This window comes from Bufo bufo, chromosome 5 (genome assembly GCF_905171765.1).
Source record: "Bufo bufo chromosome 5, aBufBuf1.1, whole genome shotgun sequence".
Taxonomy (NCBI): Eukaryota; Metazoa; Chordata; class Amphibia; order Anura; family Bufonidae; genus Bufo; species Bufo bufo.
This window is the reverse complement of record NC_053393.1, coordinates 253,779,181-253,805,037: the sequence shown is the minus strand read 5'-3', so window position 1 is coordinate 253,805,037 and position 25,857 is coordinate 253,779,181. Positions and strand designations below refer to the sequence as shown.

General features: G+C 43.6%; 1 protein-coding gene across 3 annotated transcripts in view; it reads left to right on the top strand.

Annotated features, from left to right (window-relative positions):
* The window catches only part of ADCY1 (adenylate cyclase 1), a 573,552-nt gene that overhangs the window by 536,145 nt on the left and 11,550 nt on the right, over nt 1-25,857 (top strand). For all 3 annotated transcript variants that reach the window (XM_040433282.1, XM_040433283.1, XM_040433284.1), the window contains 2 exons: nt 5,610-5,708; nt 20,798-20,912. In XM_040433282.1, the coding sequence (XP_040289216.1) occupies nt 5,610-5,708; nt 20,798-20,912 (214 nt within the window). The remainder of the gene's footprint in view (nt 1-5,609; nt 5,709-20,797; nt 20,913-25,857) is intronic.

Genomic DNA, 25,857 nt, shown 5'->3' with positions numbered 1-25,857 from the left:
ATCCACTACTTACTGTATTCCAAACTGAATTTGGTTTGCGTTATTGACAGGCTTCTGTCTTTTACTGAGCTTTTATCCAGAAAGGCAAAAAATATATACACTGCTCAAAAAAATAAAGGGAACACTTAAACAACACAATGTAACTCCAAGTCAATCACACTTCTGTGAAATCAAACTGTCCACTTAGGAAGCAACACTGAGTGACAATCAATTTCACATGCTGTTGTGCAAATGGGATAGACAACAGGTGGAAATTATAGGCAATTAGCAAGACACCTCCAATAAAGGAGTGGTTCTGCAGGTGGTGACCACAGACCACTTCTCAGTTCCTATGCTTCCTGGCTGATGTTTTGGTCACTTTTGAATGCTGGCGGTGCTTTCACTCTAGCGGTAGCATGAGATGGAGTCTACAACCCACACAAGTGGCTCAGGTAGTGCAGCTTATCCAGGATGGCACATCAATGCGAGCTGTGGCAAGGAGGTTTGCTGTGTCTGTCAGCGTAGTGTCCAGAGCATGGTGGCGCTACCAGGAGACAGGCCAGTACATCAGGAGACATGGAGGAGGCCGTAGGAGGGCAACAACCCAGCAGCAGGACCGCTACCTCCGCCTTTGTGCAAGGAGGAACAGGAGGAGCACTGCCAGAGCCCTGCAAAATGACCTCCAGCAGGCCACAAATGTGCATGTGTCTGCTCAAATGGTCAGAAACAGACTCCATGAGGGTGATATGAGGGCCCGACATCCACAGGTGGGGGTTGTGCTCACAGCCCAACACCGTGCAGGACGTTTGGCATTTGCCAGAGAACACCAAGATTGGCAAATTCGCCACTGGCGCCCTGTGCTCTTCACAGATGAAAGCAGGTTCACACTGAGCACATGTGACAGACGTGACAGAGTCTGGAGACGCCATGGAGAACGTTCTGCTGCCTGCAACATACTCCAGCATGACCGGTTTGGCATTGGGTCAGTAATGGTGTGGGGTGGCATTTCTTTGGAGGGTCGCACAGCCCTCCATGTGCTCGCCACAGGTAGCCTGACTGCCATTAAGTACCGAGATGAGATCCTCAGACCCCTTGTGAGACCATATGCTGGTGCGGTTGGCCCTGGGTTCCTTCCTCCTAATGCAAGACAATGCTAGACCTCATGTGGCTGGAGTGTGTCAGCAGTTCCTGCAAGACGAAGGCATTGATGCTATGGACTGGCCCGCCCGTTCCCCAGACCTGAATCCAATTGAGCACATCTGGGACATCATGTCTCGCTCTATCCACCAATGTCACGTTGCACCACAGACTGTCCAGGAGTTGGCAGATGCTTTAGTCCAGGTCTGGGAGGAGATCCCTCAGGAGACTGTCCGCCACCTCATCAGGAGCATGCACAGGCGTTGTAGGGAGGTCATACAGGCACGTGGAGGCCACACACACTACTGAGCCTCATTTTGACTTGTTTTAAGGACATTACATCAAAGTTGGATCAGCCTGTAGTGTGTTTTTCCACTTTAATTTTGAGTGTGACTCCAAATCCAGACCTCCATGGGTTGAAACATTTGATTTCCATTTTTTAATTTTTGTGTGATTTTGTTGTCAGCACATTCAATTATGTAAAGAACAAAGTATTTCAGAAGAATATTTAATTCAGATCTAGGGTGTGTTATTTTTGTGTTCCCTTTTTTTTTTGAGCAGTGTATATTGTGCTATTTTTCTTGCTTTCGAGTCTGCTGTGCTCGATGAGTAGAGCTTCAAAATGATAGCAACTGGTGTATACACTTATATTTTATTAATGATCTGCTTTAACCCCTTAAGTACTGAGCCCATTTTTACTTTTTTCCTCCCCACGTTTCAATAGCCATAACTTTTTTTATTTTCTGTTCATATAGTCATATGAGGACTTGTTTTTTGCAAGATAAGTTGTAATTTTAATGGCACCATTTAACTTACCATGCCTTGTATTAGAAAACGGGGGAGAAAAAAATTGTAGTGTTAAATTGAAGTTTTTTTTTATTTTGATATTACAGCGTTCACTGTGTGCTAAAAATGACATGACGTCCTTATTCTGCGGCTCAATGCAATTATGGAGATACCAAACTTAGAGTTTTTTTGTTTTACTACTTTAAAAAAATAAAAACTTTTACAAAATCTAAATTTCGCCATTTTATGGGGTGCATACAACTTTTTGATCACTTTTATAAAAATTTTTGGGGGGAATAATTATCCCCCTTAGGGAGCTAGAACCAGGGATAGAGGTCCATTAGGGTGAATGGCATTAAGACGTGCTCCTTGCTGAGCTGTGCCTCATGCTAGGCTTAGCAGGAAGCTTACCATGGCAATCCTGGGAATTAACAACTTTTTTGCGATGCGGAGGCATGGACAGAAAACCCACGTAGTTAAAGTCAATGGGTCTGTATCCGTGATGCGGTGCACAAACGGTCAGTGCCCATATGTTACGGACTGTGTGCCATCAACGGCCGTGTGCATGAGGCCTAAAGTGTATTTTATTCATCTAAATTTGTTCTTATTCTCAGCTAAGGAGTCATGTGGCGGGTCCTACTTAGTGACTGACCATCTTTGGGGGAGCGTTCGTATACAGACAGCTGTCAGTCAATGATTAGATCCGCCCACATGACTCCTTAGGCCAGAATGAGCAGAAATGTATATGAATAAAATACAAGTTATACAGAATCTTTTCCCCAAAAAACTATATATCAATTTACTCAGCTCCTACTACTCTATAATATGCTGCTGGCATTACTACACTTCAAGGTGACTTTTACAATATCTGGTACAATGTCAATTGCTTTTCAGAAAACTAAATATACAGCACCCACAATCCGTTCCCAACCTCCTTAGTTATATATACGTTGGTGGTCAAAAGCAGGCATCCGGGGCTCATGTCCGCAACCAGCGGTAACCCTTCAGATGCCGTGGTCAAATGTTACCACAGCATCTGGAGGCACGAAATCCTGTAAGCGTTCAGGCTCCCCTCAGCATCTGGAGGCACGAAAACCTGTAAGCGTTCAGGCTCCCCTCGGGGAAGGGGACGGCCTGGAATGCCCGTCTCATTTACTATTTTCTACTCCAGGTTTAGGCATAGAAAATTGTGTAAATGTAAGACAGCTAGAAAGCTGACTTACATTTAGAAGCGGCGGCGGATCAGGCGAAGTTATGTAGAGGCTGGCACCTCTACATAACTTCAGCAGATCCAGCGCAGGGGCTTATTTTTTTGTTTTAGACACCGGTCTTAATAAATGTGCCCCTTAGTGTAATTCTCATAAACTCCAATGCTATTGCATTGGTGTCTATGAGACAAGCAATCTAATGATTGCTTGCTATAGTTCCCTAGTGTGGAAAAAAAAAAGGTAAAAAATATAAAAATTCAAATAACCTCCCCTTTTCCCCAAAATTAAAATAAAAGTACATAAACTATTAAAAAAAATAAACATCATGGGTGTTACCCCTTGCAAAAACGCCCATTCTATTAAAATATAAAAATATTTATTTTTAAATCGCTTTAGCTCCCACAAAAAATTCAATAAAAAGTGATCAAAAAGTCATGCACACCCCATCAATAAAAAGTACAGATCGCCCCTTAAAGGGGTTCTCTCATGTCAGACAATGGGGGCATATCGCTAGGATATGCCCTCATTTTCTTATAGGTGCAGGTCTGCGCATGCGCAGATGCCCTCCATTCATTTCTATGGGGCCGCCGAAAATAGCCGAGCGCTGGCTCGGCTATTGCCGTCTGCCCCATAGAAATGAATGGGCGCATGGGCCGCGCATGCACGGCACGCTCCCATACACTTCTATGGGAGAGGCGGGGATTAGCGCTTGGTGGTGGACGGACCCTGGGAAATCTGGGGTCCTCCAGCCACAGCGCTCCCCGCTCTGTTCTCGATATAGGTGTGGGTCCCAGCGGTGGAACCCGCACCTATCAGACAATGGGGACATATCCTAGCGAAATTATTTTCCAGAGTTGTAATTTTTTTTTTGTATTAAAACTATACATGTATTGTTGTGAACGTACTGACCAGAGAATGGAAATAACAGGTCAGCTTTACCGCATACGAAATGCTGTAAAAACAGAACCCATAAAATTGTGGAGGAATTGTGTGTTTGTTTTTATAATTCCACCCCATTTGGAATTTTTTCCCGCTTCCCACTACATTATATGTAACTGTAAATGGTGCCAATATAAAGTACAAAAATAAGCCCTTATATGGCTAAGTAAATGGAAAAATAAAAAAAGTTTTTGTTTTGAGAAGGCTGGAAAAAACGAAAATGAAAAATTTCCTAACAGTCACATTAAAATTTTCAAAACTTTCCCAAAAATGTCACTTTTTTATTGTAGATTTTTAATGCGTTTCTGCAGTAAATCTTGTTAGTGCACAACTCAGTGGAAACTATTGCATTTTTAACCCCATAATTAATTTTAACCTTAAGGACCAAAAATATTTCCCCCTTTGTGTTCATAGCAGTCATAACGTTTTAATTTTTTCTTCAAATTTTTATTTTTTATTTTGCGAGATTAGTTGTAGGTTTTTTAGTAACTATTTTGGGGTACAAATAGTGTATTCAATAACTTGTATTTTATTTTTAGGGGGAAAGAAAAAAAAATGCAATTTTTACATTATTTTAGGGAACTTTTTTACAGTGTTCACTGTGTGGTAAAAATAGGATAATTTTATTATACGGGTCAGTACGCTGATGATGATCACACATTTCTGTATATACTTACTATTTTCCTTTCCTCCTACAGTCTGTCAGCTCTGCAGCTGCTCCCTCATTCTCCTCCAGACTGACAGGGAGTGTGTGTGTGTGGGGGAGGGGGGGGGGGCTGCTTTACCTGCTCATATCTCTGGTTTTGCACCAGCTAGAGATATGGGCTTTGTATTATTTGAAAGCTGACATTTAAAGCAACAATGTCAGAATGACAGCATTATCTTGAGTACATGGGAAGATATCACTGTTAGAAATCGGGATGCAGTGAATGCAGCTTAAAGTGAAAGTAAAAGCAGGTTTTACCCACAATAATTCCTGACTCGATTTCTAACAGTGATATCTCCCATTTAGCTTGGACTTTAGCTGTCATTTTGGTCTTATATGAACGCCTGGAATGCTTTCAAACAAGACAGTTCCATGCTTCTAGCTACCACCATCCAGGAGATATCAGCAGCTAAAAGCAGCTCTCCACCCTCCACTTTCTGCCCGAGCTCAGCTCCGGCAGAAAAGTTAAGTACTTTTCCCAAAGCCCAAGCTGGACTCGTGCAAAACAGTTAGGTGGTTAAGGGGTTAAACTTTAGTATTTATCTCCTCATAGAAGCTGATCAGATTGGTTTCTCAAGAATAACCTCTCAAACTGGAATGGTTTGTTATAGTTACAGTGCAGTGAATAGTTACATAAAAAAAACTTTAAAAAAACTAAAATGACATTGAAATGATCTTCTAGAGGTGTGGTCTTCACAAAGAAGATAGTGAGGATACATAGATTATGGTGGGAATAAATACCATCACACTAAATATGGTCTTATTAAAGAGGCTATCTGGAGGATTTTCACAATGCATGAATGATGTCTGTTAGTCTTGGTTTTGTAATGTTTATTAGATTTGCTTTAATACAGCTCATGGAAAAGGAGTGCTACAGAGACATTGAAAAAATCAAGACAATTGGAAGTACATATATGGCAGCTGTTGGACTGGTTCCAACAACCGGAACTAAGGTAAAACATCATTCTCTCCTTATAGGGATAATTTTATAACATGTTTCTTAATTTTCTCGTAATATAGAGGTCATCAGCTAGAGACTTACCCTCAACCTGGAAAAGGGTGGACGAATCTGCAGAATTAGTCTAATTGTTACATATAACTTTATTATATATTCAGTTTCTTTTTTATTGTAACTTATTTTTCAAACTCTTCCATATTTAGTTGTAATCCATTTAGTCCTAAAAAAATAAAATGTAATTTACAAAATGATGTCAACATAAGGTAGACATACAGTTAATGTAAAAATAACTATTTCATGAGTTATCACTCTCTGTCTTGAAAACTTGCAGCATGTGTTGGAAGTCTGTAGATGTCAGGACATGCTGGGAGTTGTACTTTTCCAACATCAAGAATATGGCCACAGAATTTTTTAAAGACAGCAAGAATGTGAAACTTTATTTATTTACCTAGTTCACTGCATGGTAAAACCATAGAAGAAAATGTTGTTTTTCTGCAGGCTACTGCCTGAACTTGGCTGGGGGCCCCTGAATCCTGGACTCCAGCAAAAGTGGAATATGCACTCTCACTCTTTGCAGGATGCAGGGAAGGTGGGAATAAAGTCAATGATGTGCTCTTATACTACAAGGCAGCTACGGCCAGAGTAGTTCTCCAAGAATGGAAGATTAATGTCCTTCAGCCTGCCTTTCTAGACTGTAACACGGATGGGTTGCCTCCACTTCTACAGCTTCTAAGAGGAGCATTGCCTTGCTGCACTGTGTATTCACCTCACACTTCTCTGACAGCATATCTCATATTCATTTGTTCCATTACTACCTATTGTAAAGCAGAAACTCTGCTCTACAATAGATTGTAATTATATGATCCTGTGTTATTGTTGAGCATCCTGACAGGAACAGAGTGCAAAATCGCATCCCTCAGCCCTGTTCCTGTCAGGCTGCTCTGCCATTCCAGAGCATCACACAATACATAATAATGCAGTGATTGTACATGACATATGCCGTCAGTCGGAGCAGCCTGACAGAGCATCTTAGCAGTGACAAGTGAACATTGCACCAGCATCGGAGCTCTGTGTAGTGAGCCCCCACATCTTACTCACCCCCCAAGCTGTAGAAGTGGAAGCAACCCACCCTAGTCATATCATAGGACAGGTGGAAGACATTATTTATATTCCATTCCCAGCAACCCCCTTTAAACCATAGGGTAGCATCTGCAGGATTTTTACATTTTGTGTCCCTACTATACTACCTTGTTAGGGGGGGGGGGGAAAGCATCCTCTCCTTACTGAGGAGTCATCTTCCTTCCTTGTGGCATGATCTCACACCACTCCCTTCTCGCATCCTCTCTAGTACCCCTGGATTATTTCCCACCACTCCTCTACCAGGATCATATAATACACTCATTAACAAAAGTTGTTGGAATCTAAATGAAAATGAATAAAACTTTATATGTGTGAATGTAATAACGATGTAAGTGATTACAATATCAGAGGATAACTTTATTGGGGAAAATTGTACAAAAGGCAGGAGGCTCTAGTATCCTGTTGGCCGCTTCTAGCCCGGATACAAGATGACATGTGGTTGGGCAGGGAGGCATGCAGGTTATGCTTGGTATTCTGCGAGCGGCAATGCATATGGCTGCAGGATGTCTTGCACATATTGCTGAGCTGTTAGTGATCCTTGGATCACTACACGGGGGAGACCAACTGTTGCATGCTTTGGTTCCCCAGATCATTGCACCAGCAGTTGTGGCAGTGTGTCGCTCCACAGCAAAGATAGTATTAAATCGCTCACCACGAGGCCTCCATATTTTAACCCTACTGTCGAGGGATCCCAAAACAGAACCCATATTTGTCACTAAAGACCATACAATTTCAGTCTGTAGCAGTCCAGGTTTCTCATTCACACGCCACTGCAAACAAAGGCGACAGTGGCTGGCTGTCAATGGCAGGACACTTAATTGGCACTGTGATAAATGTTATTCTTCTAGGCACCTATAAATGGACCGGGCAGAGACAGGGGAGTGGAATGAAGGTTGCCACATGTGTCTGGATGGTGGACAATGAAACTCTTGGAGCTGCTCGTGCTTGTCAGCGGATTAAACAATCCTCTCTGTTGATTATCTATCTGGGCTATCTGGAGCTTGTTTCCTATGTCTCCACACCTTCACGTAACCAATGCTCGTAACACCTCCTAAGGACTCATGCCCACGGCCGTGCGCCAGCCAGACCCATGCTGCGGACCGCAAATTGCAATGCATGGGCACGACCTTGAGGCCATTCACTTAAATGGGGTCCCCGATCTGCATCCGATGGTCAGCACCGCAAAAAAGTAGTGCATGCACTACTTTTTTGTGGTGCGGGCGCACGGCCAGAAACACCACGGAAGCACTCCGTAGTGCTTCCATGGGGTTCCGATCCGTGCCTCCGTTCCGCATCTCCGTGATTGCGGACCCATGGGTCCGCAATCCATGGTGCGGGGTGCACATGGCCGATGCTTGTGTATTGCAGACTCCCTGTATGCAGGCCGTGTGCATGAGCCATAACAGCTACATTAGTTCAGAGCGGCCTAGATGACGGGCCATTTGTCGAAACCACCATCTTACTTCTCTTAGCCCATTCTCAAAGAATGTTAATAGGACAAAATGTCTTCAAGTGTGTCATAATTGCATGTCTAGCAGTCACAACCTTTGACCAAAAGGTACTCTACCCAAAAGTAGCCTCAGAGAGCATTTTATAGGGCAGCGGGGGAAGCACATTTATGCCCTCGTTTGGCAAGATGGGTATTAGCCCTCCAGCACGGCACAAGCCTCAGATCCCAGCGCACACACCTCCTGAGCTCCACTGTCGAACTGAGGTAATTCTCCTCACCTGGCAGTGCTGGTTGGTTTTTAGGCCTGGCAAAACTCAGCCTGGAACATCTGGAGTAGTCAACCCACCCAGCACATTGACTACTCCTAGTAAAAGCCGTCCCGGATCAGCTATACAGCCATACTAAGTATTAAGGTGTCGAACTGCAACTGCTGCTGACATATAAAAACCGTCTCTTACTCCACCGAGGCCAGGAAACTCAGTGACACATACCTATCATCCACGATAATTGCTTGTACCTTCTTACATACCTCCCCACTTTGTTCAACCCTGAAGGGGTGAACACATGCCATACAGTATACTCAGGACAGGGCATACGCGTTTCCCTGCAATCGGCCTGCCCTTAGTTCTACAGAGAACTTAAAGTTTTGTAAGGACAGGAACCACCTGGTGACTCGGGCATTTCTCTCTTTGGCCTGGGTCATCCACTTGAGAGGGGAGTGGTCAGTCACCAGGCGCAATGTTCTCCCCAACAAATGATAGCGGAGAGACTCGAGTGCCCACTATATACCCAGGCACTCTCTCTCCACTATACTGTACCTAGTCTCGGCTGGGATGAGCTTGCGGCTTAGGAAGACAACGGAATGCTCCTCCCCATTGACTATTTGAGTCAGTACAGCACGAGGCCTACTTCAGAGGCATCTGTCTGCACTAAGAATTCCCGCTTGATGTCCGGTGTCACCAAAACCGGGGACCCACACAGGGCCGACTTCAAAGTGGAGAAAGCCTCTTCCGCCCGGTCATTCCAGTGAACCATCACTGACTTGCATCCCTTCAATAACCCTGTCAATGGCGCGGCTACAGTAGCAAAGTAGGCAATAAATCTTATGTAATAGACTATCATTTTCTAGGAATGACTTTACTTGTTTAGTGGTGACAGGTCGGGGCCAATTTCTTATCGCCTCTATTTTGTTTACTTGGGGTTTGATCACTCAGCGCCCAATGACATACCCCAGGTATTTTGTCTCCTCTAACCCTATCGCACATGTTTTTGGGTTAGCGGTTAGTCCCGCCTTCCGAAGGGAGTCTACTACAGCCTGCAATTTGGGTAGGTGACTTTCCCAATCGGTACTGTGGATGACAAAATCGTCCAGGTAATCCGAAGCGTCCCGACGATATGTACACAGCACAATGTCCAGCGGCAGGGGCACCATGCAGACCAAAGGGTAGCAGCACCTTGTACTGATACAGCCCTTCAGGTGTAATGAAGGCAGTTTTCTCTTTGGCAGCCTCCGTTAAGGGCACCTCCCAGTACCCTTTCGTGAGGTCCAAAACAGAAAAATACCAGGCTTGTCCTAACCTCTCGATAAGCTCATCCACCCGGGGCATGGGATACGCATCGAATTTGGAAATCTCGTTCAGTTTGCGAAAATCATTACAGAACCGGAGTGTCCCGTCGAACTTGGGTATTAGCACTATAGGACTAGCCCACTCACTTTTAGACTCCTCAGTGACGTCTAGCCTCAACATCATCTGCACTTCCTCTGAGATGGCTTGTCACTGAGCCTCGGGTACCCGGTATGGTTTTAGCCAGACTTTCACCTGAGGCATACCGAATTGTGGAAGTACGTCCAAGGAGATCCGAAAACACATCCATGTTCCGGCTAATAAACTCCCTGGCCTCCTGAGCCTGCTTAGAGGAGAGGCTGTCAGCAACTCTTACTGTGGCAGCTGCTTCCCTTGCTTCAGACAGAGGGGCCGAAACCGCTTCCCCTTTAGTACAGGTTTCCCTATCTTTCCACGGTTTGAGTAGATTCACATGGTACACCTGCTTCGGCTTTTGCCTCCCTGGCTGGTGTACCTTGTAATTTACCTCTTCAATTTTTTCAGGTACCTTGTAGGGCCCCTGCCACTTGGCCAGGAACTTACTGTCCACGGTCGGCCCCAGAACCAAAACCTGATCACCCGGATTAAAGATCCGGACCCGAGCCTGCCAATTATAGATCCGACTCTGGGCTCGTTGAGCGGCCTCCATATGCTCCCTGACAAGAGACAAAACGGTCTCTATCCTCTGTTGCATCTTGGTAACATACTCAAGGACACTTCTATGCGGAGTGGGTTGCTGTTCCCACGCCTCTTTGGCTACGTCCAACAAACCGAGAGAATGTCTGCCATAAAGCAATTCGAAGGGCGAGATCCCAATAGAGTCCTGGGGCACCTCTCGTACAGCGAACATGAGATAGGGCAGGCGAAGGTCCCAGTCCTTCCCATCTTTAGACACCACCCTTTTTAACATGGTTTTTAATGTTTTATTAAACCCTTCAACCAGACCGTCCGTTTGCGGATGGTAAATGGACATCCGTAACTGTTTGTTATGCAGCAACTTACAGAGCTCCCTCATGACCTTAGACATAAAAGGGGTCCCCTGGTCAGTCAGAACCTCTTTAGGTAGCCCCACTCGGGAGAACATTTCCATTAGCTCCTTAGCTATCAGTTTAGCCTATGTATGTCGCAGTGGCATCGCTACGGGTAATCTAGCGGACTTCGGTACTGGGCTTACGAGTTCCATCGCGACTCGCTCAAACGGTACCTCGATGATAGTGAGAGGTACCAATGGACTGCGGAAAAGGTGCTGGTGGCTAGTTGCTTGGCATGTCGGGCAAGAATTAAAGAATTTGTCCACCTCTCTAAACACACTGGGCCAGTAAAACCATTGTAGTATCTGGTCCTGTGTTTTCTGCATTCCAAGATGCCCCTCGAGAACATGTTGGTGGGCTAACTCTAACACAAGTTTGCGATAAACCTGGGGCACCACTAACTGTTCAATATGTTCACTCCACAGTTGGTTTACCTGATACAACATATCCTGATAAACCACAAAATGGGGAAACACTGACTCTGCCCCTGGTCGTTGTGGTTCACCATCTACTATTAATACATTTCCCCAAGCTCGGGATAGGGTTCGCTCTCTGTGTTGTGCAGTACCAATGCGTTGATGCAGGTTTGTCTCTCGCTGCTGCAGATTAGCCTCCAAGAGGGCCTTCACAACAGCCTCCATTTTGTCATGGGGCACTGGTTGTAATACAGCTGGTTTAATGTACGATATACAACCGTGTCTGGAAAAATTCAGAACCCAAAAATATCGCCATTCACGCCAGCCTCACGGCTCTTGTCCGCATCCTCCACCATTTTTGGGGATTCGCTCTGGTAGACAGGGTATGCGGGCGCAGTACAGATGCAAATTACCAGTTCTTAAATCAAACTTCTGTGTTTATTCACACATAAAGCTAAAACAAAACGTCACTTGCAGTATTGGTGTTAGTTCACACACAATGGAAAGTCCACATAGCAAAAATCACCTTGTTGACAGTTCTGCCTCCAGCAGTCCATAGCAGGCTTTTGGGTGCCTGTTTCCCTTACAGACGGGTCTTAGCCCTCCAGCACGGCACAAGCCTCAGATCCTAGCACACACACCACCTGAGCTCCACTGTCAGACTGAGGTAATCCTCCTCACCTGGCAGTGCTGGCTGGTTTTTAGGCCTGGCAAAACCAAGCCTGGAACATGGGGAGCAGTCACCCACCCAGCACTTTGACTACTCCTAGTAAGAGCCGTCCCGGATCAGCTATACAGCCATACTAAGTATTATGGTGTCAAACAGCAACTCCTGCTGACACATAAAAAACGTCTCTTACTCCTCCGAGGCCAGGAACCTCGGTGACACGTACCTATCATTCACGATAATTCCTTGTACCTTCTTACTATATATACAGTACAGACCAAAAGTTTGGACACACCTTCTCATAGTAACATAGTAACATAGTACATAAGGCCGAAAAAAGACATTTGTCCATCCAAAACAAACAGTCATTCAAAGAGTTTTCTTTATTTTCATGACTATGAAGGCATCAAAACTATGAATTAACACGTGGAATTATATACATAACAAACAAGTGTGAAACAACTGAAAATATGTCATATTCTAGGTTCTTCAAAGTAGCCACCTTTTGCTTTGATTACTGCTTTGCACACTCTTGGCATTCTCTTGATGAGCTTCAAGAGGTAGTCCCCTGAAATGGTCTTCCAACAGTCTTGAATGAGTTCCCAGAGATGCTTAGCACTTGTTGGCCCTTTTGCCTTCACTCTGCGGTCCAGCTCACCCCAAACCATCTCGATTGGGTTCAGGTCCGGTGACTGTGGAGGCCAGGTCATCTGGCGCAGCACCCCATCACTCTCCTTCATGGTCAAATAGCCCTTACTTTCAAAGTTTTCCCAATTTTTCGGTTGACTGACTGACCTTTATTTCTTAAAGTAATGATGGCCACTCGTTTTTCTTTACTTAGCTGCTTTTTTCTTGCCATAATACAAATTCTAACAGTCTATTCAGTAATACTATCAGCTGTGTATCCACCTGACTTCTCCTCAACGCCACTGATGGTCCCAACCCCATTTATAAGGCAAGAAATCCCACTTATTAAACCTGACAGGGCACACCTGTGAAGTGAAAACCATTTCAGGGGACTACCTCTTGAAGCTCATCAAGAAAATGCCAAGAGTGTGCAAAGCAGTAATCAAAGCAAAAGGTGGCTACTTTGAAGAACCTAGAATATGACATATTTTCTGCTGTTTCACACTTGTTTGTTACGTATATAATTCCACATGTGTTAATTCATAGTTTTGATGCCTTCAGTGTGAATATACAATTTTCATAGTCATGAAAATAAAGAAAACTCTTTGAATGAGAAGGTGTGTCCAAACTTTTGGTCTGTACTGTATATATATATATATATATAGTGGGGATTCGCTCTGGTAGGCAGGTTAGCGGACGCAGTATAGAGGCAACAACAAAGTATTTGAATTAAACAGTTCATTGTTTATTTACACATTAAGTAAATGACAAAACAAACAGTCCATTTCAAGGAAAACAGTCATCCTGTGATTTTGGTGTTTGTTCACACCATGCAGTAAAAAAGAAGTCCTTGGACAAAGAAGAATCCACCTGCTTTCACACCAACAAGGTAGCGGGCCTTAATCCAGGCCCAAACTCCCAGGTCCCAACACAGAGACTGACAGAGCTCCACTGTCTAGAGAGGAGTATTCCACTCACAGCTGACACTGCTGGCTGGGTTTTTATAGGCCAGTCAAGACCCGGCCTGGTACGTGGGGAGTAGTCACCAACCCATCACTTTGGCTACTCCAAGTAAGAGTCGTCCAGGATCAGCTATATAGCCATACTAAAATAGCCAAGTGTCAATCAGCATTAGCTGCCACTAACACCTGAAAATACCGGCTCTTAGTTCACCGAGACCAGGAACCTCTGTGACACATACCTTCCGTCAACGACGGACCCTTGCACCTTCCTACATACCTCCCCCCTTTTTTAAACCCTGAGGGGGTGAACACTTGCCAGACAGTATACCCGGGAGAGGGCATCCGTGTTTCCCTGTAAGCGGCCTGCCCTGTGTTCCACTGAGATTTCGAAGTTCTATAATGACAAGAACCATCTGGTGACCCGAGCATTCCTCTCTTTGGCCTGGCTCATCCGCTTGAGAGGGGAGTGGTCGGTCACCAGACAGAACTTTTTCCCCAACAGATAATAGCGGAGAGACTCGAGTGCTCTCTCCTCTATACTGTACCTAGTCTCGACTGGGGTGAGTTTACGGCTGAGGAAAACAACGGGATGTACCTCCCCATTAATTTCCTGAGAGAGTACAGCTCCGAAGCCTACTTCAAAGGCATCGGTCTGTACCACAAACTCGCTCTTGAAGTCAGGCGTCGCCAAAACCGGAGACCCGCACTGGACCAACTTCAACAAGGAAAAGCCTCTTCCGCCTGTTGATTCAAGCGGACCATCACGGACTTCCGTCCCTTCAAGAGCCCTGTCAATGGAGCCGCCAAAGTGGCAAAATGGGGAACGAACTTCATATAATAGCCCACCATTCCCAGGAACATTTTTACTTGCCTAGTGGTGATAGGTCGGGGCCAATTCCGAATCGCCTCTATTTTTTTCACTTGGGGTTTGATAACTCCACATCCAATGACGTACCCCAGGTACTTAGTCTCCTCTAACCCTAACCCTATATATATAGCTATAAGTCACTGATATCGCTGATAGCTGTACACGGAACCATCTTAAGTATAAAATATATAATTTAGTTTGAAAAATTATGCATTCTGAAAGCAGCATGTTTGAAAAATTCTGCAGTCTGAAAGCAGTATGTTATAGAGCAGGAGAAGCTGAGCAGTCTGAAAGCAGCATGTTTGAAAAATTCTGCAGTCTGAAAGCAGTCACTGATATCACTGATTGCTGCACATGGATTGATCTTAAGTATAAAATATATAATTTTGTTTGAAAAATTTAAATTTTCAGACAGTACAACCTTCTCATTTTTGTAAATATTTTATTCTATGTTTTCATGGGACAACACTGAAGACATGACACTTTGATACAATGTAACGTAGTCAGGGTACAGCTTGTATAACAGTGTTTTTAGTGTGCCCTCAAAATAACTCAACACACAGCCATTACTGTCTAAACCACTGGAACAAAAGTGAGTACACCATTAAGTGAAAATAGTCAAATTGGGCCCAATTAGATATTTTCCCTCCCCGGTGTTATGTGACTTACAGTCAGGTCTATAAATATTGGGACATCGACACAATTCTAAGATTTTTGGCTCTATACACCACCACAATGGATTTGAAATGAAACAAACAAGATGTGCTTTAACTGCAGACTGTCAGCTTTAATTTGAGGGTATTTACATCCAAATCAGGTGAACGGTGTAGGAATTACAACAGTTTGCATATGTGCCTCATACTTGTTAAGGGACCAAAAGTAATGGGACAGAATAATAATCATAAATCAAACTTTCACTTTTTAATACTTTGTTGCAAATCCGTTGCAGTCAATTACAGCCTGAAGTCTGGAACGCATAGACATCACCAGACGCTGGGTTCCATCCCTGGTGATGCTCTGCCAGGCCTCTACTGCAACTGTCTTCAGTTCCTGCTTGTTCTTGGTGCATTTTCCCTTCAGTTTTGTCTTCAGCAAGTGAAATATATTCTCAATCGGATTCAGGTCAGGTGATTGACTTGGCCATTGCATAACATTCCAATTCTTTCCCTTAAAAAACTCTTTGGTTGCTTTTGCAGTATGCTTTGGGTCATTGTCCATCTGCACTGTAAAGCGCAGTCCAATGAGTTGTGAAGCATTTGGCTGAATATGAGCAGATAATATTGCCTGAAAAACCTCAGAATTCATCCTGCTGCTTTTGTCAGCAGTCACATCATCAATAAATACAAGAGAACCAGTTCCATTGGCAGCCATACATGCCCACGCCTTGATACTACCACCACCATGCTTCACTGATGAGGTGGTATGCTTAGGATCATGAGCAGTTCCTTTCCTTCTCCATACTCTTCTCTTCACATCACTCTGGTACAAGTTGATCTTGGTCTCATCTGTCCATAGGATGTTGTTCCAGAACTGTGAAGGCTATTTTAGATGTCGTTTGGCAAACTCTAATCTGTCCTTCCTGTTTTTGAAGCTCACCAATGGTTTACATCTTGTGGCGAACCCTCTGTATTCACTCTGGTGAAGTCTACTCTTGATTGTTGACTTTGACACACATACACCTACTTCCAGGAGAGCGTTCTTGATCTGGCCAACTGTTGTGAAGGGTGTTTTCTTCACCAGGGAAAGAATTCTTTGGTCATCCACCACAGTTGTTTTCCGTGGTCTTCTGGGTCTTTTGGTTTTGCTGAGCTAACGGGTGTGTTCCTTCTTTTTAAGAATGTTCCAAACAATTTTTTTGGCCACACTATCTCTCTAATGGGTTTGTTTTGTTTTTTCAGCCTAATGATAGCTTGTTTTACTGATATTGACAGCTCTTTGGATCTCATCTTGAGAGTTGACAGCAACAGATTCCAAATGCAAATAGCACACTTGAAATGAACTCTGGACCTTTTATCTGCTCATTGTAATTGGAATAATGAGGGAATAACACACACCTGGCCATGGAACAGCTGAGAAGCCAATTGTCCCATTACTTTTGGTCCCTTAACAAGTGGGAGGCACATATGCAAACTGTTGTAATTCCTACACCGTTCACCTGATTTGGATGTAAATACCCTCAAATTAAAGCTGACAGTCTGCAGTTAAAGCACATCTTGTTCGTTTAATTTCAAATCCATTGTGGTAGTGTTTAGAGCCAAAAATGTTAGAATTGTGTCGATGTCCCAATATTTATTGACCTGACTGTATTAGTGTTGTAGGAGGTCTGAGGTGTGTTAAATTTGGTGTTATCGCTCTCATACTGGTCACTGGAAGTTCAACAAGGCACCTCATGGCAAAGAACTCTCTGAGGATCTAGAAAAAAGAATTGTTGCTCTGCATAAAGATTGCCTAGGCTATAAGAAGATTGCCAACACCCTGAAACTGAACTGCAGCATGTTGGCTATGACCATTCAGCAGTTTAACAAGACAGGTTCCACTCAGAACAGTCCTCGCCATGGTCAACCAATGAAGTTGAGTGGAGGTGCTCAGTGTCCTACCCAGAGATTGTATTTTCAAAATAGACATATGAGTGCTGCCAGCATTGCTGCAGAGGTCAAAGGGATGGGGGGTCAGCCTAACAGTGCTCAGACCATACTCCCCACACTGCATCAAATTGGTCTGCATGGCTGCCGTCCCAGCAGGAAGCCTCTTCTAAAGATAAAGCACAAGAAAGCCCTCAAATAGTTTGCCGAAGACAAGCAGACTAAGGAACTAAGGACATGTATTATTAGAACCATGTTTTGTGGTCTGATGAGACCAAGATAAACTTATTTGTTTAAGGTGGTGTCAAGCGTGTGTGGCAGCAACCAGGTGAGAAGTACAAAGACAAATGTGTCTTGCCTACAGTGAAGCATGGCGGTGGTGGCGTCATGGTTTGGGGCTGCATGAGTGCTGGCAGCTGTTGGGAGCTACGGTTCATTAAGGGAACCATGTGTCACGCCCATGTGTATGGTCGTGACTCCTTGGGAGCCGCATGCAGTTGCCCGCGGTCTGGGTGTTTTGTCAACTGCAGCTGGGGGATGTTAGTAGTTCGCCTCAAGTGCGGTTGCCGCGGACAACAGGTGTTTGTTGGCAGTGTAGCAGCCTGAGCTGGTTGCTAGGCGTCTCACTGTTGATGCGTGCGGTTGCCTCTGGCTATGTGTGTGTGTATGTATGCACTTTTTATGTCTGGTGTGCACGAGGTTTATGTATGTGTGCACTGTGACACTTCCCTTCACTTGTGGCTGCCCGTGGCAATGTGTGGTGTTGTGTACATGTGGTGGTAGTGTCTCGGCCTTCTGGCTGTTTCCCAGGACATGGTTGCCACGCATGTCGTTGCCTGCGGTAACAGCTGCAGTGTGATAGTTGATTGTACACTTCCCCTTTAAGTGGCTTTCTTCCCTTGCCTGGTGTAGGAAGGGTTAACTCCCTTCTTAGTGTGTGAACACTGGGTGTGTCTGTGTGTGGGTGTGGCTACTTGGGCTATTTAGCTTCCGCTGGATGCCTGTATCGGTGGGGTACTTCAGCCATGGTTAGCTGGAGTCATCCTCCTGGTTATATACCATCTGCCAGTGAGGGCCACCCTTGTGGTCATAAGTAGAGATGAGCGAACTTCTGTTTTAAGTTCAGCGTCTAAAGTTCGGCTTCCGGTTAGCGGAGGATCTCGATATGGATTCCGAATTCCGTTGTGGTCCGTGGTAGCGGAATCAATAATGACCATTATTGATTCCGCTACCACGGAACACAACGGAATTCGGAATCCATATCGGGATCCTCCGCTAACCGGAAGCCGAACTTTAGACTCCGAACTTAAAACAGAAGTTCGCTCATCTCTAGTCATAAGTTATGTTAGACATTATTGTCCTTGTATTGTTATATGTCTAGTGGTGTCTTTATCTTTATTGCAGCTTATGGTCCTGGGTTCCTGTGTGATGTGTGGTGTGGGCTGTGTCCGTATGTGTTCTTATGGACAGCAGCTCTCGTGCATGGGTTCCAGGCTGTGTGTCTGTGGCAGGTACGTGTAATACTAGTTTACTTACCTGCCATTGCCATATGCTGTACATGTCCCCCTTTCCTTGCAACCTGGCCACTGAGACTCCTGTTCGTCCGTGATGTGGAGGAACAGGTCATCTTACTCTGCTCCTAGTCCAGGGCCACCCTAAGGGCTAGTAGGGATCTTAGGTTCCTGAGTATGAGCCCTCCTACTGTCAGGGTCGGCTCATATGGCTAGGAGACAGGGTCAGAATTAGGGATGTAATAGAAGATGACCTGATTCCTGTCCTGGCCTAGCAGCTATCTTTCATATTGACATCCCACGGATTAGAGTTACCCCCACTCTGATCCGTGACACCATGAATGCCAACATGAATTGTGACATACTGAAGCAGAGCATGATCCTATTCCTTCGGAAACTGGCCCGCAGGGCAGTATTCCAACATGATAACGACCCCAAACACACCTCCAAGACGACCACTGTTTTGCTATGGAAACTGAGGGTAAAGGTGCTGCACTGGCCAAGCATGTCTCCAGACCTAAACCCTATTGAGCATCTATGGGGCATCCTCAAACGGAAGGTGCAGGAGCACAAGGTCTCTAACATCCACCAGCTCCATGATGTCATCATGGAGGAGGGGAAGAGCATCCCAGTGGCAATCTGTGAAGCTCTAGTGAACGCCCATCCCCAAGAGACTCAAGGCAGTGCTGGAAAATAATGGCCACACAAAATGTTGACACTTTGGGCACAATTTGCCCATTTTCCCCTAGGAGTGTACTCACTTTTGTTGCCAACTGTTTAGAGATTAATGGCTGTGTGTTAAGTTATTTTGAGGGCACACCAAATTTACACTGTTCTACAAGCTGTACACTGACTACTTTACATTGTATCAAGGTGTCATATCTTCAGTGTTGTCCCATGAAAAGATATAATAAAATATTTACAAAAATGTGAGGGGTGGACTCACTTTTGTGAGATACTGTAGCTATCAGTCACTGATAGCTGTATGTGGAATGATCTTATGAATAAAATATAGAATTTTTTTCGAAAAGATTCAGTAAAACTGCATTTTCAGACTTCAGTTGTACACTAGGGAAGTTTCATCAGTTATAGCATTCTGTGTGTATACAGATATAGCTGTCACTTATTGATAGCTGTACACGGAGCGATCTTAAGTATAAAAAGAGCAGATGTTTAAATGTATAAATTTATAAGTTTTACTGAGTCTTTTCAGATGGTCACCATGGCAACTATTGCCACCACACAATCGCATCACAGGGTACCAATATCTAGACAGAGGGAGCAGCATCAAAGGGGTTTAGCTGCTAGGATCAGAGTTAGCTTTAATCCCTACAGTTGCAGCAAGGTGTCAGCTATATGTCATAGCTGTCACTCGCTGCAGATGGCACAGACTTAGGAGCTGAGCCCACACCATTCACTTGACGTAACAGTACTTCCAGATACAGGAAATCTTTAATAATCTGGAGCTACAGTTATGTCCTTTTGCATGAAATGCTATAACTTTTGTCAGGGACTATGATATTGGTAAACCCGTTCATAGGATATGTCATCAAATTCTGATTGGTGGGCATTTGAAACTCCAGCATCCCTACTGATTAGCTGTTACCTGCGGCTGTGGTTCCAGCATGTAAAAAGTATACAGGTTGGAGCAGTACAACTATGTACATTTACTAATTTACAAACCACAGAATTGTGCATTATTTTTCATCACATTCAGGTGATAAACAGCAGCATGGGATTTTTTTCTTTCCCACTGTTGACAGAATCGCGTGCACCCATTTTTAGTATTTCATATTATAGTTCAAAAAATTTAAGGCTCATGATTCACGAAACGGTTGATTTAAGGGGTTTTCAGACTTTTTTTTTTATACTGATTATGTACTGTATCCTCTGGATAGGTTATCATTATCTGATTGGTGGGGGTCCAACTCTCAGGACCCCCACCAATCAGCTGTTTGAGAAGGTTGTGGCTCTCCTGTGAACACTGCAGCCATCTCACAGCTTACCCTAGGCCAATGACTTCACATTCATCGCTCACATGGCCTAGGGCCCATGCGCAGCTCAGTCCCATTCAAGTGAGTACGGCTGAGCCGCAATACCAAGCACAGCCGCTAAACAATGTATAGTGCTGAGCTTGGTAAATACCGTGAAATATCATATGTCTAAACATTCTTCTTTATTGTTAGTCATATAATTTTGTTCCAATTGTCTTCTTTCTCTTCCCAGGCAAAAAAATCTATTTATTCTCATCTAAGCACACTTGCAGATTTTACTATTGAGATGTTCGATGTCATTGATGAGATCAACTATCAGTCTTACAATGATTTTGTTCTGAGAGTGGGTAAGATTATAACAGAACTTTGTAATTTTTAAACTTCTATGGTAGATCTTTTTTTTGTGTAAAACTGTTTAAATTGTTCATCTTTGAAACCCATTTTGCAATATATTTAGTGGAAAAAAATTGCATTTAACTTTATTTTAAAATAGAACTGTTCCAGTTTCAGCTTCCAGAGTTGCATACACATTTCTGCAGGTTACTATTTAACCCGTAGGATACCGGAGGTTTTATCTTTTTTGCATTGTCATTTTTCTTCCCTATCTTCCTTGAGCCAAACTTTATTTTTCCGTTCACATATCCATATGAGGGTTTATTTTTTGAGGGACAAGTTGTACTTTCTAATGCCACTATTTAATATGGCATACAATGTAGTGGGAAGCGGGAAACAAATTCCAAAAGTGGTGGAATAAAAAAAAACAACACAATTCCTCCAACATTTTACAGATTTTGTTCCTACAGCGTTCAGTTTGCGGAAAAACTGACCTGTGCCCTTTATTCTCTGAGTCAGTATGATTACAACTATACCAAATATGTATAGTTTTTTTTTATGTTTAAATAGTATATATATATATATATTTTTTTTTTTACATCACCATATTCTGACCCCCATAACTTTTTTATAGTTATATCTACTGAGCTGTGTGGGGGCTCATTTTTTGTGGGACGATCTGTAGCTTTTACTTATCCCGTTTTGGAATGTGTGTGACTTTTCAATCACATTTTATAAAAAAAAAATTGGTAAGAGAAGTTTTTAAGATTTTAACCCCTTAAGGACGGACTTAAGGACCAGCGTCATACATGTACTGCGCGGTGTTTGGGCAGGTGCAGGAGCTGCATCCGCCCGATCAGCGGCAGGGGTCTGGCAGTCACTGATAGCTGGACCCCTGCTATCGGTGAAATTACCAATGCCAACGCATTACCCTTGATGTGCCGCGGCACGTGCGATGTCCGTGCAGGGAGGAAGTAGCCATCGGGTCCCCACGCTGCTGTGACGGGGACCCGATGGCAGGGAAGGCATGCCGATGCCTTCCGTGACAGGCAGGAAGCTGTAAGGGTATTACATTCAGTAATACACTTACAGCCAATGCTTTACAATACAGAAGTATTGTAAAGGGGATCAGAACCCCAAAAGTTGAAGTCCCAGAGTGGGACAAAAAATAAAGTGAAAAATAAAAAAGTTTAAGTTTCAAGTAAAAAAAGTGTCCTTTTTCCAAAATAAAGTTAAAAAAAATTGTAAAAAATAGGGGAAAAAAAGAAAAGTAGACATATTAGGTATCGCCGCATCTGTATCGACCGACTCTATAAAAATATCACATGACCTAACAACATTTTTTTGTCACCTTACATTACTAAAAGTGCAACACCAAGCGATCAAAAAGGCGTATGCCCCCCAAAATAGTACCAATCTAACCGTCACCTTATCCAGCAAAAAATGAGCCCCTACCTAAGACAATCGCCCAAAAAAAAAAAAATACGGCTTTCAAAATGTTGAGACACAAAAAAAATTTGTTTTAAAAATGCTGCTATTGTGTAAAACCTAAGTAAATAAAAAAAGTTGACATATTAGGTTTTGCCGCATCCATATGAACCTGCTGTATAAAAATATCATAATACCTAACCCCTCAAGTGAACACCGTGAGGAAAAAGTGTGTCAAAAAAGCCATTTTTTGTCATCTTACATCACTAAAATAGTACCAATTAAACCATCCTCTCACACCGAAAAAAATTAGCCCCTACATTAGATAGTTGCCCAGAAAATAAAAATAAAAAACTACGGCTTTCAGAATGTGAAGACACACAAAAATATATTTTTTCAAAAATGCTTTATTAAGCATTTTATGTAAAACTGAAACAAACAATCAAAAAAAGTAATCATATTTGGTATTGTCGCGTCTGTAACAACCTGCTCTATAAAAATAGCAGATAATCTAACCTGTCAGATGAACGTTGTAAATAACAAAAAAAAAAAATAGTGCCAAAACAGCTATTTTTTGTTACCTTGCATCACAAAAAGTGTAATATAGAACAACCAAAAATCATATGTACCCTAAAATAGTACCAACAAAACTGCCACCTTATCCCGTAGTTTCCAAAACGGGGTAACTTTTTTGGAGTTTCTACTCTAGGGGTGCATCAGGGTGGCTTCAAATGGGACATGGTGTCAAAAAACCCGTCCAGCAAAACCTGCCTTCCAAAAACCATATGGCGTTCCTTTCCTTCTGCGCAATGCCGTGTGCCCGTACAGCAGTTTACGACCACATATGGGGTATTTCTGTAAACTACAGAATGAGGGCAAAAAATATTGAGTTTTTTTGGCTCTTAACCCTTGCTTTGTTAGCGGAGGAAAATGGATTAAAATGGAAAATGTGCCAAAAAAGTAAAATTCTGAAATTTCATCTCCATTTTCCATTAATTCTTGTGGAACACCGAAAGGGTTAACGTCGTTTGTAAAATCAGTTTTGAATACCTTGAGGGATGTAGTTTCTAAAATGAGGTCACTTTTTTGAGTTTCTACTCTAGGGGTGGATCAAATGTGACATGGCAGCTTAAAATCTGCCTTCCAAAAACCATATGGCATTCCTTTCCTTCTGCGCCCAGCCGTGTGCCCGTACAGCCGTTTGCGACCACAAATGGGGTGTTTCTATAAACTAGAGAATCAGGGCAATAAATTATTGAGTTTTGTTTGGCTGTTAACTCTTGCTTTGTTACTGGAAAAAATGTATTATAATGGAAAATCTGCCAAAAAAGTGAAATTTCATCTCCATTTTCCATTAATTCTTGCAGAACACCTAAAGGGTTAACAAAGTTTGTAAAATGAGTTTTGAGTACCTTGAGGGGTGTAGTTTCTAAAATGGGGTCATTTTCAGGTGGTTTCTATTATGTAAGCCTCACAAAGTGACTTCAGACCTGAACTGGTCTTTAAAAAGTGGGTTTTGAAAATTTTCTGAAAAATCTCAAGATTTGCTTCTAAACTTCTAAGCCTTCTAATGTCCACAAAAAATAAAATGGCATTCACAAAATGATCCAAACATGAAGTAGACATATGGGGAATAGGGTTGTTGAGGGTATCGAAATTTTGATACCCAATCGATACTTTTGTCCCGGTATGAATACGATACCGGGATTTCCATTTTTTGGATACTGGGCTGCGCTACTGCGCAGTCTAGTATCTCTGAACATAAAAAAAAAAACTAGAGAACTGAAGCTCATAAACGTCCAATTATGAAAAATAGTATACTTTATTAGTTACAAAATCAATTAATAATAAATACCATTAAAAAAAGGGGGAATAAGGAGCAAGAACACCATCCCAGCAATACAGAATCTGAATATATAAATGTCAAAATGACATGCACAATGATTTAATAAAAAGCGAGTCCTAGTACAAAAACATCACAGCATAATTGCCGAACAATATTATAGCTACTCAATAGCAGGTAATATCCTCAGAAGGTACTATATGGTATGACGCAGCAAGGAGCTGCTGTATACACCCTCTGAACCGTATCCTGACTATATGTAACAAGCCATAAGTATAAATGGAGATAACACAGACTCACCAGAAGTGACGGAGACCTGAATGCCTAGGATGGCGTTACCCCGACACGCGTTTCGGCATACCTTCGTCAAGGGTATCTCTGAACATAAGCTCGCTGCTGTCGGCGCGCTCATGTTCCCTCGGCAGCACAGGGGAGAAGGAAGCTGTCTCTCCATCCCCCTGTGCCGCTGCTGCTGCCACCAATGGGGAGAGAGGGGCGGAGGAGTGGAGGGCGCACTGCGCCACCAATGATAGGATTTTTCCTGGGTCCAGACTTTAAGTAGCAGGCTACACAGAGCGGTGCCCAGAGATGTCCCAGCACTTACTATTATTCCTGGGCGCCGCTCCATTCGACGCTGTGCCCCATTACTGGTTCCTGCTCCATATGCTAATTACTATCGGAGCGATGGGGAGGAGACATCAGCGCGCTGCCCAATCGCAAGGAAGGGAGAAGGAACCCCCAGGAGAGAAGCTGGTGTCTTCTCCCCATCGCTCCGTTAGTAATTAGCATATGGAGCAGGACTGCAGGAGACGGTAATGGGGCACAGCGGGCGAACGGAGTGGCGCCCAGGAATATTAGTATGTGCTGGGACATCCCTGGGCTCCGCTCTATGTAGCCTGCTGCTTAACAAAGTCCAAACCCATATAAGGTCCTCTTTAACTTCTAATACAGGAGGCGGGTGCCAGCAGCAGAATCGCATAGCCGACATCCTGCCTCTGACAGGGAGCTGTGATTAGCGGCAGTTAACCCCTCAGGTGCGGCACCTGAGGGGTTAACTGTGGCTGATCTGCTGCCAGTACCCGCCTCTTGTATTAAGGGTTAATTATCATTGGTGGCACAGTGCGCCCGCCCCCCTCAACCCCCCAGTATTATAAGCATTGGTGGCAGTGGCCACAAGGTCCCCTCCTCCTCATTGGTGGCAGTGGCAGCTTTTGATCGGAGCCCCAGCTGTGTAATCCTAGGGCTCCGATCAGTTACCATGGCAGCCAGGACGCTACTGAAGCCCTGGATGCCATGGTTATCTCTCTGCTGCTGTGTGCACAGAGCAGCAGGGACAGTGTGAAGTCCTATTCACCCTAATAGAGCTCAGTGTGTCACTTTATGTGGTGATAACTTTAAAATGCTTTTACTTATACATGCCATTCTGAGATTGTTTTCTCGTCACATATTGTACTTCATGACAGTGGTAAAAATAAGTAAAAAATAAACCATTTTTATTCATAAAAAAAAATACCAAATTTACCAAAAATTTTGAAAAATTTCCAAATTTCAATTACTCTACTTTTAGAATAGACTAGACATTAAGCCCGTTACAATAACGGGCGCTAGAACAGTAGTGCTGGCACTGTGATGGGGGATCTGTGGATGGCACTGTTATAGGGGATCTGTGGATGGCACTGTTATGGGGG